General features: G+C 42.7%; 1 protein-coding gene across 3 annotated transcripts in view; it reads right to left on the bottom strand.

The window, feature by feature from the left end:
• Positions 1–812: 812 nt before the first annotated feature.
• RSPO3 (R-spondin 3) overlaps positions 813–16,033 on the bottom strand; it is a 66,318-nt gene continuing 51,097 nt past the window's right edge. For 2 of the 3 annotated variants that reach the window (XM_065630547.1, XM_065630549.1), the window contains one exon: positions 813–1,862. In XM_065630547.1, the coding sequence (XP_065486619.1) occupies positions 1,669–1,862 (194 nt within the window). In that variant the 3' untranslated portion in view covers positions 813–1,668. Of the gene's footprint in view, positions 1,863–11,864; positions 11,951–16,033 lie in introns of all 3 variants that reach the window. The other variant, XM_065630548.1, reaches the window with a different exon arrangement.

The following is a 16,033-nucleotide window of genomic DNA, read 5'->3' as shown; positions in this document are numbered from 1 at the left end:
TGCATATAATCAGGGACTGGTTACAGAAAGTTTTGGCTAATTCTCATGAAATTTGGAGGCAAGCTGTGAGACACTCAAACACCCCTTTTATTAGACTACTGCATCTATACACGTCATTAAGAGATAAAGCTCTTATAAAGCAAAACATAGGAAACCATCCTACATCGCTGTCTGGATGATTATGATATTCCTCCGAAAGTCACTGAAGCCTGTCACTGAGGCTTCCTCAGCCAGAGAGCCAGGCTTCAGTGCTGGGAAGAATATTTTTTAAGATCAAACTCACTGTGAGAAACAGACGCAGTGAACAGGGATGGAAACTGGCTGGGAGGTCTTGCCTGCCACATTTTCTAGTCCATGCAGCGCCCTGGGCAGGCTGTTACCCCTGTGACAACTGCCCTTGGGGGAAGAACGGCAACAGAACACATACTGTGAAGCATGTTGGTTCCTCCATGTGTTTCTGTAAAGGGTAAATCCCTTCCTGAGCAGAGACAGCATATTGCATAACCTGTGCTTCACTCGTGGCCATTAATACAGCCAGAATGGTACTCAGGGGTTTGGTTTGTCCTCTGAGCGGTGGAGATTTTCATTTCTGCTGTGTCAGAGAGAAGAACTAGAACAAGAATTGAAATAAAATTGGAAAGGAGTTTGTAATTTCTATGCTTCAATAAATTTAGCAACAGGGATATTCTTTCACTAGATGCATGTTGTGGATGTAAATTTTATCCTCTTCTGTCTGTGAAACTATGAAATTATTCTCTCCCCCAGTAGAAAAGGTGACACCATCACTGTGAAAAACACGTACTTACATGATCTATTTTTTCTGGTTTTTATTAACTCAACATTGTCTCCTACAAATACGATTTGTTGTTCGCCAGAAGATTTGAAATGTAGACTTAAGTTACACATAGGTATAAAAAGCATAAAACAGCACACATGGTACCACTGTTTAGACCAGAAAACATTGTGTTGTCCCACAGATAAGAGCGCTATTCAAGCTCAGCTCTGTTGCCTTCTACCACAGGGATCCAGTCTTCAAAGTTGCAGATGCTTCTGCTTCTTTCCCCTCAGCTCGTGAGCCCTGCCGGCTTTCCCCCGGTGTTTCTCACCCGCCTCTGTTGCACAGACTGGGGAACCACAGGGCAATCCCATCCTGCTCCATCAAAGGTTATAAAACCTGGGATTCCTACTGGCTCTTCAGAAATGTTTTCCTCCTTCTGTTAATATTTATGTACAATATATGAAGGGATACAATTTGCGTCTTTGATTTAGACATATCTCTTGCCTCGTACTTAAACAATAACTTGAAAAATATTTTACAAAGAAAAAAGAACATTGTTCATCTGAATGTCATTCATTATTATATTGCTATATTTTATACCCTATTATTAATATATACAAAATTTCTTAATTGCCTTTTACAGATGCATGGAAGCATATAATATAACAGTTTTAAAGGATCCCATTTTTAGATTTCTTTTTCTTGGCTCATGTCAATCTCTTTAATAAACTATGGTTGCTTGGAGAATATAGGAAGTATTTGGAATGTTGTTTAAAGTTTAATAATAACTGGTAGCATTGTCCATTTGCGGCCTGAACGGTTGGAGCACCTGTCAGGGCGATCTGGTAGAGATAGCAGCATCATAAGACTTAAACAATCACTGAGGGCTGTTAATGTGCAGTGTCGACGGGTGCCAGGTTCTGTTCTTTATTTGGGGCTTTTCTTTTCTTCGGCTGCGTTTTGTTGTTGTTTTCCCTCTGTTCTCGGTTTTGTCTTCGGGCTGCTCGCCCTTTGCTTTCCTGTCTTGTCTCCTTGCTTTCGTCTTTGTTGGACTTTTTTCTTTTCTCCTCCCTATTTTTTTTCCCTGAAATAAAAATGATGGCACATTAGAAGATTTACTCAGGCTGATGCAATTTGTGACTGTAAAACCGATCCTGGATTCGCACCTCCCATTAGAAGCTGGACACTAATTCTAGTCTTTGGAAGTGTCCAGCTTTCCATCAAACTACTAAATTTGGCCACTGGACTAGCACCTCCCATCAGTCTGACTCTAAGCAAAGAGCTGAGAACTCCCTGGGGAATCCCGGTGCTTTAGAGCTGGTACAAATATATCACATATTCATAGCCTCTCTCCCTCAGCCAGGGGCACAGCTCCATGTACTCCACTAAAACGCAGCTGGTTTGGGGACATCTATGGCTGAAGCCAGATGGCATTAACTATTGACTGGTCTGAATTTATCTTGAGCAAGGACCCAGAGCATATAGTGAGAGGATATTAGCCATCACGTCACTCCCCTTCACTGCCAATGCGCAGCATCTATGTCTTTTAAAAATCTCCCTCCCCTCCCTTAACCCCCACCACACCCACATCCCAGGGAATTCTTGGTATTACAACATGAATCCCACCACCAAGTGTCAGCTCCAGCACAGGTGTGTGACCCTTTTCAGACTAAAAGGTGGTGTTCCAAGTCTCAAGCCAAGCTTTGGACCATCGTTACAAAATTAGGTATTCAAGTGCTTTATTGCTTTAAATACTTCTGAAGGTAAGATGTTGATTTTGTTACTGCTGCAGACCTCTCCCATAAAGCTTCCTGTCTCCTTAGGATCATTAAAACTTTGCGTATTGCCTGTGGAGATGATATGATATAATGCATTTATGCTTGGACATAAGGAAGAAATTTTTTATTCTGAGCTTGGTGAGACAATGGAACAGGCTGCCCAGAGAAGTTGTGGATTCCTCATCATTGGAAGTGTTCAAGTCAGGCTGAATGGGGCTTTGAGCAACCTGATCTAGTGAAAGATGTCCCTGCCCATGGCACGGGACAGTTGGACTAGATGGTCTTCAAAGGTCCCTTCCAACCCAAACAATTCTAGGATTCTGTTCATTCTATTTGGTTTACAAGCCAGTGCAGTATGACATGTATGTACACACAAACCTAAAACAGATTAGATTTTTTCTGTGCGAAACTGGTTCATCTGCTGAGCTATGCAGCTGAAATTCACCTGTGCTTAGATGAATCCCAATGATGTCTTCAAAAGCAGCCTTGCTCGAGACTTCCATGATACAATGTCATAGTGACCTGTATGCCTCCTTACTCGGAGAAATTTGTGGACAAGTATTGAAAAACATCTGGCCAAATTCTGTTTTATGATGTCCTCATAACAATACTGCTGAAAATAATCTGTCCTTCTTTGTTACAGCAAAACCACTTTTTGCTTTTAAATATCAGCAGAGATAATCCAGGCTTTCCTACACTAGTTCTAGGGGAATTACACAAACCTGGCAATAGCTCTTGTTGTTGAGGGTGCTGAATGCAGGGAATTGTGCCCATTCCAGACACAAAACCAGAGCTGGAAGTTTTTGGTGCCTCGATGGGCTCTATGGGTGTAGGTCACAGTGGGGATGTAGGTGCAAGGACAGTGGCTTTGTTCTGAGAACAGGTGACCATCAAAGGAGAGTAGGCCAGATAAAGGGAGAGAGATTCAGAGGAGGTGAAAAGAAGGCAGAAAGCGAGGAGTAAGACTAAGATGCGAGGATATGCTGTATCCTCTTCTTGTTGTGTAGCTCTATGGGCTTTTACAGCTCCTCTGTTCCTCACCATCACTGCCTGGGATTGGAGAGCAAGCGAAGGTTTAGATACACGTTAAGTCAAGTAGGAACAAACATCTGCCTTCCTCATCTGTTGTTTCTGAAACATGTAATAAGGCTTTAAATGCAAAATGACTCCTCAAATTTTAAATAACCAGTCAGAGATTACTCTGATATATGTCCACAAAGCTGCAGAATCCCTCTATAAATTTGGCAATGCCATCTAAGATGCACAGAGGTGAGCAGGGGAGACCTTCAGAATGGGCATGTGAGACTCAACAAGAGCAACCACAGCTGGGAGAGCTCCAGGCAGAAGTGAGCCTGCATCTTACCCAGCTGTAATGCTGTCTCTTACTAATGGGTAAATGACAGTATAGAATTTCCTTCCAGTGGTTTGTAAATACAGTTGGCCCAAGATGAAATGTTATTTGAATGGAAACTGTCCAGACATTCAGTGTTTGACATTGTTCACTTGGTGATTAGCCAAAATCCTTCAGCTGTGACTTCCTAGCCGCAATTCTTTAAGTAAGCTAGAATGACATTTAATGGTTTCCCTTTCAGCCACGGATCAAGATGTATGCATTTAAATGTATCTGTGTGAATATACTAAGAATACACTGTCTAGCTAGAGACTTATCTAGGCATGGCTTTACTGTTTCTGTTTTAATCAGACTGATATCATTATAAGGGACAAGCAAAACTGTTCTCTGGAAAGTACTTAAAACTCAGTCCTAATTCTCTTCTAGGCTGAGGATAACTAGTTTGGAGTCCTCTGTGCAATTTTATGCAGGGTTTAATGCCATCATCTCCATGCTGTTACCATTTGTGAAAGGATCTGCCCTCTAGACCTGGTACTGCCATGAAGCATAGGAGGGTCCTCTTTGTCCAGGCTGGTTGTTTAGCTCCTTTCAGCACTATTTTAGTCGGAGTTTTAATATGACAATATAGTGTTATTTCCAGTCGGTCCTTAGTTCAGTTTAGACACAAAGGAAGATTCTACCAGCGGTTACTGCTAGGAATGGGGTGTAGCTGTAGCTACATTACTGCATGCATCTCTCCCCATTCACATCCCTGCTCTCTTCTTCCCAGAGACTTGCTCCTGATTATTTTTCCTTCTTCCTATTAGTTGCTGAAACCCACTTGATAGCAGCACGTTGAACTGGATGCCAGAAGTTATGGAAATTCATTGGAAATTGGGTCATTTGGCTATCTGTGAATTGAAAAGTGCAAAAACGACACGGGGTGTTATGTTTACAAGTTCGTCTCTGAACTACTTTGCATTTGAAGAGGAAGAAACGGCAGAAACAGCTTTAAAACAGAAGCTCATCAAAGAAGAAAACGACGCACTAATGACAAAGAAGAATGTTGTTGTTAGAAAATCCTCCTGGGTTTGAACATGTGACATTTTATGCATATATCAGTGCATATATATATATATGTATATCGGTGCCTTTTCACGGTGCTACACTGCATCTAGAGGACGGTCACCCCTCGGGCGCGGTGGAGCCGGGGGGAGCCGGGAGGGGGAGCGGGGTGCCGGTGGCGCCCGCCAGGGGGCGCCGCGGTGCCGCGCGAGGCCTGCTCGCGCGCGGGGTGTGGGGGGTGGAGAGCGGGACCCCCCCGGGTGCTGCCCCCGGGGGTGACACAGGGGCTCCGCAGCGGGGTACGGAATTCTCCTATGGTGATGCGCTAACGCTACTTAACGTTTATGTCTTGCGAAGGATTCAATAAAACTTTTCAAAATTAGAAATTAAAAAGCGAAAAAAGGAAAAAAGGACAAAAAGGAAAAAAGGAAGAAAAGGAAAAAAGGAAAAAAGGATAAAAAGGAAAAAAGGAAAAAAGGAAAGGGAAAGGGAAAGGGAAGGGAAGGGAAGGGAAGGGAAGGGAAGGGAAGGGAAGGGAAGGGAAGGGAAGAGAAGGGAAGGGAAGGGAAGGGAAGGGAAGGGAAGGGAAGGGAAGGGAAGGGAAGGGAAGGGAAGGGAAGGGAAGGGAAAAGAAGAGAAGAGAGGAGAGGAGAGAAGAGAAGAGAAGAAAAAAGAAAAGAAAAAAGAAAAGAAAAGGAAAGAAAAGGAAAGAAAAGGAAAGGAAAGGAAAGAAAAGGAAAGAAAAGAAAGGAAAGGAAAGAAAAGAAAAGAAAAGAAAAGAAAAGAAAAGAAAAGAAAAGAAAAGAAAAGAAAAGAAAAGAAAAGAAAAGAAAAGAAAAGACAAAAGAAGATAGTAAGTCTTTTTAAGTAGGAGATAGTCAAACTTTTTCCAAGAGAATGTTTTGCTCATGAAGATGTGATTTCATGAGATTCTAATAGTTCTGTGAAGTAATTATTTGGCATTAAACTAGCTTTTTTTCCAGAATCGAAACTGCATAAGACCAACTGTACTGGAAGAATTAGTTTGTAGGCACGGTCCAGCGAATTTTCTTGTAGACAGGGGATACTTTACTACTTCTAATAATAGCAACTTCGTACATTGAAGAAAATCTACAGACATGCCATGGTTTTGAGAAGTGCAGTAGTTCAAATTAAACACAGACATGACATTAATTCAGAGAACAATACAACTACATGTCAAATCAGCTTAAAGGTGCTGAGTTCTTGTTAATCTAATTTATAGCCCCTGGTCAAAGAAATCCCTGTGTCTGTATTTATGCAATCTGTGTCTGAATACACCTTCAGAGAAGTCTTCGCATTATCACATCAGATGTGGTGTTTCCACTAGACCTATAGCCGTGTTTTATGGAGTAAAGGGAACAAGGGTTGGTGACAACTTAGGAGAACTTAGTACTCAAGCGTACCATGTAAGAGATGGTTACTAACGGAAAAAAAATTACAGATGACATGGATTAACTACTGCAGGTTCCAAATTTCATCTACTTTAGGCATTGTCACTTAGCCCACCCTATTATATTCAGCTGTAATTACTACAGGGAGCTTAGAGCAGCATATTTCTTCACTTCTCCCTTCTGTGGGCACTGAAACCCCAAACAACCATAGGAAGGCATAAAATCGGATTGTGCAAACTCCTTTGCTTTGGCATGTGAGGGAAGTGTCACAGGGTAGGTGTCGTGAGAAGCCCAGAGGGATGAGAATCTGGCGTCAGGCATTTGGGATGATCGTATTTCTTTTGGAGAGATCTCTCCCACGAAGAATTTTACCCTGGGAGAGCAGAAGGGGCAAGAGGAGTCACTGAACTGTGGCTGGTGGGGTTGCAGGCACCAATTGTAATAGGCCCCTATCTGGAAGGATCATGGTGCTTCTACTGTGCATGTCACCACGGACCACAAAATCCTCCCCACTACACTGCAATAAGCTAAAGAGCTATAATAAAAGACCACAAGCCACAGCTGTAACGTGCCACAGTGTTCCTTCACACCCCTCACAGCCTGGGCTGACCTCTCAGCACTTTCCCAGCTGCTGGAGCACCGTCAGCACTGGTGCTCTGGTACCTGTGCTCCAGCACCTCCATATCGCACAAGGTACAGGGACAAAACCGAGGGGCTAAGTGCCACCACTCTGTGTTTCCCTCCTTCCTATCCATCCACACCCTTCTCAGAGACCTTTTTTCAGTTGTCTCAGACTAAAAGTCTGTCACCCTTTCCTCATAATGCGATGTGGACAACGACAATATGACAACCCAGAAGAAGCTCTGCCGAGCAAAGATGCCAGTAGCACGATCATGCCTCAGGCTCTAAACCCACTTACTATAGGTCCATCTACAATGCAATCATGTCATAGTATGCAAATGAGTAGATCACTCATTTTCAAGAAAAGTGACACATTTTTTTTCTGGAACACAGGCTGTAGCATGTACTCACACTACTTGCCAAGATAACAAGCCTCCAAACCACCAGCTACCCAGTGATGCAAAGGACATTGTCCTTTCTTTCACAAACCATTAGTAGCTGATTCATCTGGTACATCCTTTTGAAGTTTAAATAGCACAACTTTCTTATCAGCAGTCATTATTTTCCTAGTTATAGTGGCCCTATTTTATAATCACTCAATTTTCAGGTGACCGAAATGGTGAGGATCAACAAGTTCAGAATTACCTAAGTGCTACACAGCTCAGTGCACTTCCTGGCCGCATGCCTGAAGATGCATCAATTGCAGAAGTGAATCTGGGTAAAAATTTTAAAGGAGCTAAGGTCCAAAAGCATTCAAGAAGCAATCAATTTGGCCACACATAGGTTCTCCTGCTACAGAGATGCATGAGAACAGCCTACGTACATACCAGTCTAGATGGATACATGTCTTAAGATGTGTCATATCCACATTCCTATGTGGTAATCTTGGATAACCCAAGATACTTCAAAAGATACCAACACTTACGGTTAGTGACTAACTTATACGTATGTGCCTATCTCCTCTTGAAAATGGAAATACTTCTCTAGTTTCAGACTCCAGGTGATGTTGGAGCCTGAGACCTACTGTAGTCTTTCCCTGATATGTGGGGTCCTTGATCTTCATTTGCCTCTCAAAATAGGATCTGGACTACCAAATTGCATTCACTTGGAAAATGTTCTTATTTTTGTGTCGTGTGCTAGGCTGTCCTTGCAAGAAAAGGGCACTGCTGAGGCAAGCACATTTGGGAGAATGGGAATATTGTGTCTAAATACAGGAACCGATCAGGCCTGCGCCACAGCCATTTGCATAAAGCAGGCAGAGAGGAAAGAGAGGAAGCTGAGCAGATCAACTCTGTTGGGACAGGAGATGTCAGGCTTTGCTGCTGCAGCACGTAAAGAGCAAGTTGTATCCCATTAGGTGTATGGGAAGTAGGAAGAGATGATTTCTTCCATGGGCTGCTTGGGAAATGACACTGCTACACTCATGAGCTCATAGGCAAGGCTTAAGGAAAGTCCCTGGCTTAACTGTCCTGTGATGACCTCTTTGCAATAGGAATGGGTTGTATCTGCCTTTCCTGTGCCATAGAAAAGACATTGCCAGTGCCTGGAAATACAAGAATATCCGCCAGTCAAAGAAGCAGCCAGAGGAGGAGGATTTCTATAATCAGTTCTGTTTGCTGTTTGTGGAGACATTTACTGCTGTCTCTTCAAACCAGAGCCTGTGGGGATTTATTTCCTTTGCACTTGTCTGTTGGGACTAAGGGAATTTGTTAGCAGCCTTGTTTTAATCAGGACTAATGTTGCGCTAACAACAGCAATTTTATAATTACACAACAGTTTTCATCTTATAAGATCCCGCAGCTTATATACTTTGAACACGGCTTCCAAAGACAGGAAAGTAATGGCTGTTTAACAGAGCAGAAAACCGCTCCGCATTGCTTAGGACGGGTAGTGACATACACCATGCTGGTATTTAGGAAAGTAACGTTTTGTCACTGAGCTTGCTTTGAGATATTTAACAATGGCTTCTGAATGGGATTTAGTTTTTACAACTCTTCTAAGAGTTGCAAAAAGGTAGATGAATGTCCAAATCTACGGTACAAACCTCTTTTAAGACTAATGGCATCAGATGCCAATACAAAGATTGACGATAGCAGTGATTGGTACCAAAAAACCTTACCCTGTTGTTAGAGTGCCAGAATATTGGCAGAAATCTGTAATAGTTTGTTTTCCTTTTAGGCATCAATAACCCAAGCCCTCCCATTAGCCTGAATTGAGGTAATAAATATAGTTCTTTTTAGAGACTTAGTTCAGCTGGTGCAGAATTTTGAGCAAACCAGAAATAAAAATGTGATGCTGCGTTATGTCAGAGCTGCATGTTTAGTCTGCCTCTCTAGAAATAATCAAGAAAAGTTATACATGATAAGAGACAGATGCTAGTGCCTCAGCAGACATTTGAACTCTTTCTAGTACAATAGTAAAAAGGAGAAAACACCCAAAGATACTTGTTTCTTTAATACTCAAATTTGTACTCCAAGTGTTCTGAAGTGAGGGATAAGTGAGAGAAGTCATTTTCCTTGGCTTTACTTAAACCAATTGCATTAATGTAACCTGCCAGTTCAGAAGATATTCATACAACCCAAATATTTAGATGCATCTGTAAGAAAGCCTTTTTCCCTAAACAACTATGGCTTGGATCTGGGCTATACCAATGACTGAGAATGGATCCTGGAGGGGATTTGCGAGTGCTGATGCTAACACATGGGCCAGGCCAGCTGTTCTGCCTCAGTACCAGACACCAGGGCCGGGGAACCTGCGCATCTTCCACCGTTTCCTTTGCTGGTATAGATGCAGATACACGCTCCCTCTGGAGCCCCCTCCTTACATCTCCTTAAGTTTCTTGATCTGTCAGGAGGCTGAAGGAAGATGAGGAGCCAACAGGATGCACCTCTGGCCCCACTCTGCACGGTTCACTTGTCCCCTCGGCTCTAGGCACGATTTGTTTGCGTTCCTGCCCAGGGTGACACCTGTGCTGACAAGTAGACAAGAGCCCGTGCGTGTCCCACAGGTAACCCAGGCCAGCCTGACGGATGGATCAGCCGGTCAGCAGTAGCTAACACATAGGTGAATGGCAGACCCTGACGGATCCACTCAGCAAACCCATCAGCCCAGAGCCAGGGTGCTATTACTCAAACTCACGAGAGGCCCAATTCTGCCCTCTCTTGTACTTGCTTGAACACATGGAGGTCACCAAGGTTGGTCTCTGGTGTAAATGAAGGGAGATTTTCTTTCTGTTTAGTGTTTCCAATGTGTGTGTACTATTTCAGCTTGCCAAAGCACTGATCTTCCCCACTCTAGGTAGTGCCAATATTTCTGAATACGTTTTCATCCTGATCAAAATGGCAGGTTAGGTTTCTAAATTTCATACAGATCAAGGACTCAAAAGGTCCCCTTTCAGAAAGGGCAACATGACATTTCACTTTGCCCATGTCACTGTGTTTCTGAAGAGTTTTTCTCACCTACTCAGAGGATACCTGGCAGTTCACCAGGTAGAAAGCTGTTTGTGGTGAAAGGGATTGGAATGACCAAGACTCTTGGGCTGCCTCTGAAAAAGGCTCAGGAAATTTTTATGCCAAATTGATTCAGGGCTTAGCCCTAGGAAGCTCAGGGAACTTGGGTGACCAAGATGCTGTCAAAGGGGTCTCAGGTTTTCAGGCTCTCAGGTTGTTGTCAGCCTGCCAGGTGGCTTTCCAAAGGCCAACCCAATGGACAAGCTGGTAGGATTCTAGGCAGAAACCCAACACAAAGGCAAAGTTGTTTCAAAACCTGCCTCCTTTCCACTGGGGCTTCATTGAAATCAGTTAAGTTTCTGTGAAATGCAATGACTTTGATAATCTGGTATTTTCCATTCCTTTGGAAAAATCAGCCCTATAAAATATTTTTTAAAAGATTTCTAAATAAAGGTCATGGAGGACGTGCATGAAAAAAACTTGAATGCAAGTATTTTAACATTGCCTGTAAGTCTTCAATTTAAAATGAATCACAGATAGAAATTGACCATGTAAATTTTATCCAGGCTCTCTTGTCATCTTATTTTTTTTTCCAAGAATGTGATAAGTTTATTCTTTTTAAATCCCTCTGGGAATGAACTGTGCATTTAGAGCTGTTTGTAGTAACACAGGCTTTGCACACTGAAGTGAGCAGCCAGCTTTATGAGTAGCTTGAAGTGGAATGTGAAGAATGAGTATGCCGTGTGACAGTGGATCACCGGGATCCACTTAGTATACTCTACAAACTGACCACTGTGCCATGTAGATTGGGTATGAATGAGGTTGGACAGCCCAGAGGTTAGAGGAGATGCAACTCCCACCGAGGTGAGAAGCAGCCTCTTACGACAGAGGGCACCACCAAGCGCTAAGGGAAGTCTGTAAGACTTTGCCACCCTACCAGCAGATCTGCTATGTCCTGTCTAGCACCGTTCCTACCGTACACAACGGCAGTTCAGCAGAACTTGCTGTAGGCATGTTTTATTTTTCTGCTTGGTGCTTGGCTGGTGTCTTCGGAGTGCTACAGCAGTGCTGGTAAATTGGTGGCAATCCTAGGCTTTACACTTCCAGGTGTGCCTGTGGGGTGGGTGTGCAGCCCATATGGCAGGGCTGGTTACAGGAGCTGAATTATAGGGCTGCAAAGCTAAAGTTCAGTGAGTGATATTTTCTGTACTACAATGTATTGCAAGAAGTCAGGACTTTCTCTAGCCTCTGAAAGCTGGGACTGTAGCGGCCAGCAATCTGTCCTTCCAGCTGCCTCCTGCCTCCAAATGAGGCAGTTCACTGTACACTAGTCAATTAATATGTTCATGCTTTTCTTCAAAACCGAGTAACTAATCACTTTCGTGCCTGCTCCAAGAACTTTCATGTTAGTCAAAAAGAGAAACTACTCACTGTTTCTACAACTCTGAGAAGCAGAAGTTTCTACAACTTTTTCTTGCAACTCTTTAGGCACTCTTCTATAACATCTGAGACCAATCCTATAAAACCAATAATATTTTGTGAGGGTCTGGTATGACATGCTCAGAAACATTCATAGACTGTCATACAGAAGTGTAGAAATCTCTGGGGCAAGGAAACAGCAGATGGTTTGTGCATACATACTCTGTAAGATACTAAAAGGAGCAGGATGCTTTGTCCAAAGAATCCAGAGCAAATAGACCCTTACCCCAACCTCAACCATAAACTCTAAGAAAGTACTTAAAATTGTTCATGTGCTTTTGAAAATGTTACTCAAGATTGTCCCTATGCCCAGGAAGTTATTTTATGTACTCTAAAAGAGTTGCTTTGAGTTAGAAAACAGAGGTTCCATCAACCTTAAGCCTGAATATGCCTTGTAGTATTTGGAGGAATTCACAGAGACTCTTCCATCTCCATATTGCACTTTCCACTGTGTCACATTTAAACTTAAGAGATTTATCCATCATAGCTTTAGTTTGATTTAAGACCACTGGGGAAAAAAAAAATGGCAATGTAAAATAGACTATGACTGGGAATGTGATCCTTCATCTCAGTGATGAACTTTTTTTCTTTATAATACAGCCTACATATGACTTCCTCAGGTTCCACAACTGGAAAATGGAGATGACAGTTCCTTAATTTTGGTAAGTGCTTTGGGATCTACGGATGAAAACCACTACTGGTGCAAATCAAAGCCACTGAAGTGGACAGGGAGATTCCTCCCTACTTCAGTTAATGTGTTGAAGGACCAAACATCATGCTTCAATCAGATAGAGAGCTCAGGATCCTTCTTGACGGAGTATTGTCTCCTTGCTCATGCTTAAAGGTAGCAGGGGCTGGATCACCCACTGGCATTCCCTCCTACCACCCACACCCGTACAAGAAATAAAGTCAGTTCCTCTGAATTTAAGCTAAATCCTTCTGGTTTAGCAATGCACATTTCTACTTAAGAAATAAACATCTGTCGTCTGCCATTCATTAATATTAATTATAAATGGTCACTAGCTCATGGGATCCAAGTCCACCAGCTGAGATTTTTCCAACTCTGACCTTGTTAGGATTTGTATAAAAAGTGTTCAGAAGGGTCCTTCGAAGCTCGAAGTCAACAATAAGTGCAATTTGTAGAGTACAGTGTTTAGATTATGCACTTAGAACAAGGGCAGTCAGCAAGGGTGGTGGGGAGCGGGGGAGGGAAGGAAGGAGAGATTACGGAGCATGAAACAGTGTTCCTTTAAATACTTAAGAGTTTTAGACCTTTCTGCAGGCTAATGACAGGGAGAGGCATTGTCCATAATGAAACTGGCCCATCCAGTAAACATTACTGTAAATGAAAGGTTGCGTGAATTAAAGGTTGTTCATCTCATGTTTCAGGAATGTAGCTGTGTTTCATGTCTGAAGCCTGTTTTCCTTTTAAATGGAGTTCTTCAGATGACAAATGAGAGAGAGAAGTTCAGAAAGCAAATGGGCAGAAGTAAATACATGCTTAAGAACAAAGCAGAGACATAACTGTAGCCGTAAATCTTTATACTGGGGCTACTGTTTGCCGTAGATATTGGGAGGGATCAGATTAGAATTGAAAAATTTCATTACTAGGTCATTTTGATTGTAAACCAAAAAAACAATAGAAAAATCCCTAACGTTTATCATTTAATTCTATCACCTGTATATATTTCACTCATGGGCCGCTGGTTGATTCTTTTGCTACCATTTTGGATTTTAAGGGACTAAAAATAGAAAATGTAGGAAATACTTTTTCTCAGTTTTGTGTGGCCACTGCATCCTTAAATGATTTTTTTTCCCAGCTATTTAATTTCTTGCCCCTGCAAAATTGCTTCAACAAAAATTACTGAAAAATGATGTTTATTTGCATCAGCCCTTAAAACTAGCTCATTTCTTTTTAGGCGTAGGGATACAGCAATATGGCCCTCATGGGCCACATCTTCATCTGTTTCATTGGCAAAGAGGTGCTAGCTCATATCTCTGGTGAACTGGTGTAACAAGTTCAATGAATTTTTTGTAAGAAAATCCAACCCTATACACTTTCTATAACAATGATTCAAAGCTGATGCGAAGAGGAACAAGAACAGATGCCTCAGCAATGCAAATGACTAAACTGGACAAAATGAAAGGAAAGTTGGTTTCAGTTCCTTGACTCAGGCCCAAATCCAAGTCTGAGCTTGGTAAAGACAGCAGGAGGCCCTATGCTGATGTCAATGGGCAGAGGTACTTGTATTCGTGCTCTGTAAATGTGCATTATGCTGTGTCTCTATGGAAGTTGTACTTAAGGCAAGAAAAAAAATTGTGGAAACTTTGTAGCAGTTTTAGAAATGCTTGTCAAAGCATTATGTAGTCCCTTACTAGGCTACGAAGCTAAACTGCTATACTTAGACTGTCTCTGGTGGATGTTTGTCTAACCTCCTTAAAAATCTTCCATGATGGAGATTCCCACAACCTCTCTCCTGATCTTTGCAATCTCTCATAACGTTGGATGTTATCATCTGATTGGGAACACTCTGAAGATCCTTTGGACCTTTGTAAAGGAAAGTTATGGCAGTAAGTGTTTTCTTTTTCAAAGCTCTGAGGTTGGAAGAGAGCTGGGAGGTGGCAGCCTGAGCAGACCAAAAGCTACGTCAGGTGTTAGAGATGGCAGGGAGAGCTGAGAAGAGACGACAAAACTGGAGATGTGGAGGCTTGGGTGGAGAAAAGCAAACAGAGCTGCCTGGGTGGGAAAGAGCAGATAAATATCCAGTAAGATCAGGAGAAACGGCAGACAAAAAGTGCTCCTTTGTTTTTGCTTTGTTACAAAGGAATGCTGAAAATCCCTTCTTTATGGCTAGATCCAAAGCATCCTGAAGTCAATGGGATTTCAGTGGGTCTTGGATCAGGCCCTTTAAAAGAAGAGCAGCTATAGTACAATAGTGAATGAGTGCCCTTGCTGTCCATGACTGGTGGTGTTATAACAGCATTTCTATACATGGAAGTGTTCCACAGCCCAGGATTTAGCTGATTAAACAGTACTGCATGTGTCACCATTAGACTTGAAACATCCACTGCCTGATTTACTCTGTAGCTCGCATACCCAAAATGTCTTGCATTCTTGGACTAAATTTGATAGATGTATAAGCAAACTTCCCTCTTGCATTCGTTCTTCTTTCCAGGACACACAAGCCAAAAAAGTGAGGGGTTTAGATCTCTAGGTGACGATGGTTCGGAGAGCCCTGCTGTCAGCAGCCACTTCCCTTTGCCTTTGCTCTGAGCTAATATTGCCCCAAAGTGAGAAAACAGCTTGCTGTGCTCTTCTGAAGAGTCAAGAGATAGGAGATATCTCACCGTGGCACACAGCCTGGAAGAGGTTCATTTCCTCTTCCAGCCGTGACAAACATGTCCCTCCTTCAGAAAGAGCTCCTTAAAGCACTAGAAGTTAGGGCAAGGACTTTGAAAGCATTGACTGAGAGAAGCAATAGAAAGGCAGGTGTGGAGAGAAAGATGAGTAAGTGAGGGTGTGCAGACAGGGCAAGGAAGTGATGTGTAGTAAGGCAGGATGATACTCTGCTCTTTTTTATCATCCATGGTCTCTGCCCTGCGCTGACAGGAGAGATTAGCCACAGTTTCCTATTTGTCTCTCCCTGAAACTCAACAGTGTGAAGTCACTTCAAGGTGAAGGTGCCATGGATAAATAAAGTACATTTGTACCGGGGAAAAAGAGACAGAGGCACACCCCTGCATATCTGCACAGCATCACTGATAGTGTGTTTTAGGACTCTGCTAGGCCTGCAATAGCCATCCCTCTTCCCCAGTCAAAACCACTGTGGAGGGAATAGCCCCAGCTAGTTTGGCTGCAAGGCAGAACGTGGCCCTTGGCCTTGTGGCCAAGGAGCGGACCTTTGCCTGCTTTTCTTTAGCAGTATAGACATAGCTCTGGATTTCACCTTCTAAAGCTGGAGCTGCTCATCTCAGTCCCAAACATTTTTATTCAGGACAGAAGATTTCAGGCAGGTGATGGAAATTTGGTGCTGAATGGATACCTGTTGGGCACTTTGGAAGGGAGTGGAAGATGGGTTTGTGAGAAGTTTGTATTCCCTCCTGTTTTTCCTACAGAGCTC

This window comes from Caloenas nicobarica, chromosome 3 (genome assembly GCF_036013445.1).
Source record: "Caloenas nicobarica isolate bCalNic1 chromosome 3, bCalNic1.hap1, whole genome shotgun sequence".
Lineage (NCBI taxonomy): Eukaryota > Metazoa > Chordata > Aves > Columbiformes > Columbidae > Caloenas > Caloenas nicobarica.
Note: the sequence above shows the minus strand (reverse complement) of the source record. Positions and strands in the feature narration are given on the sequence as shown.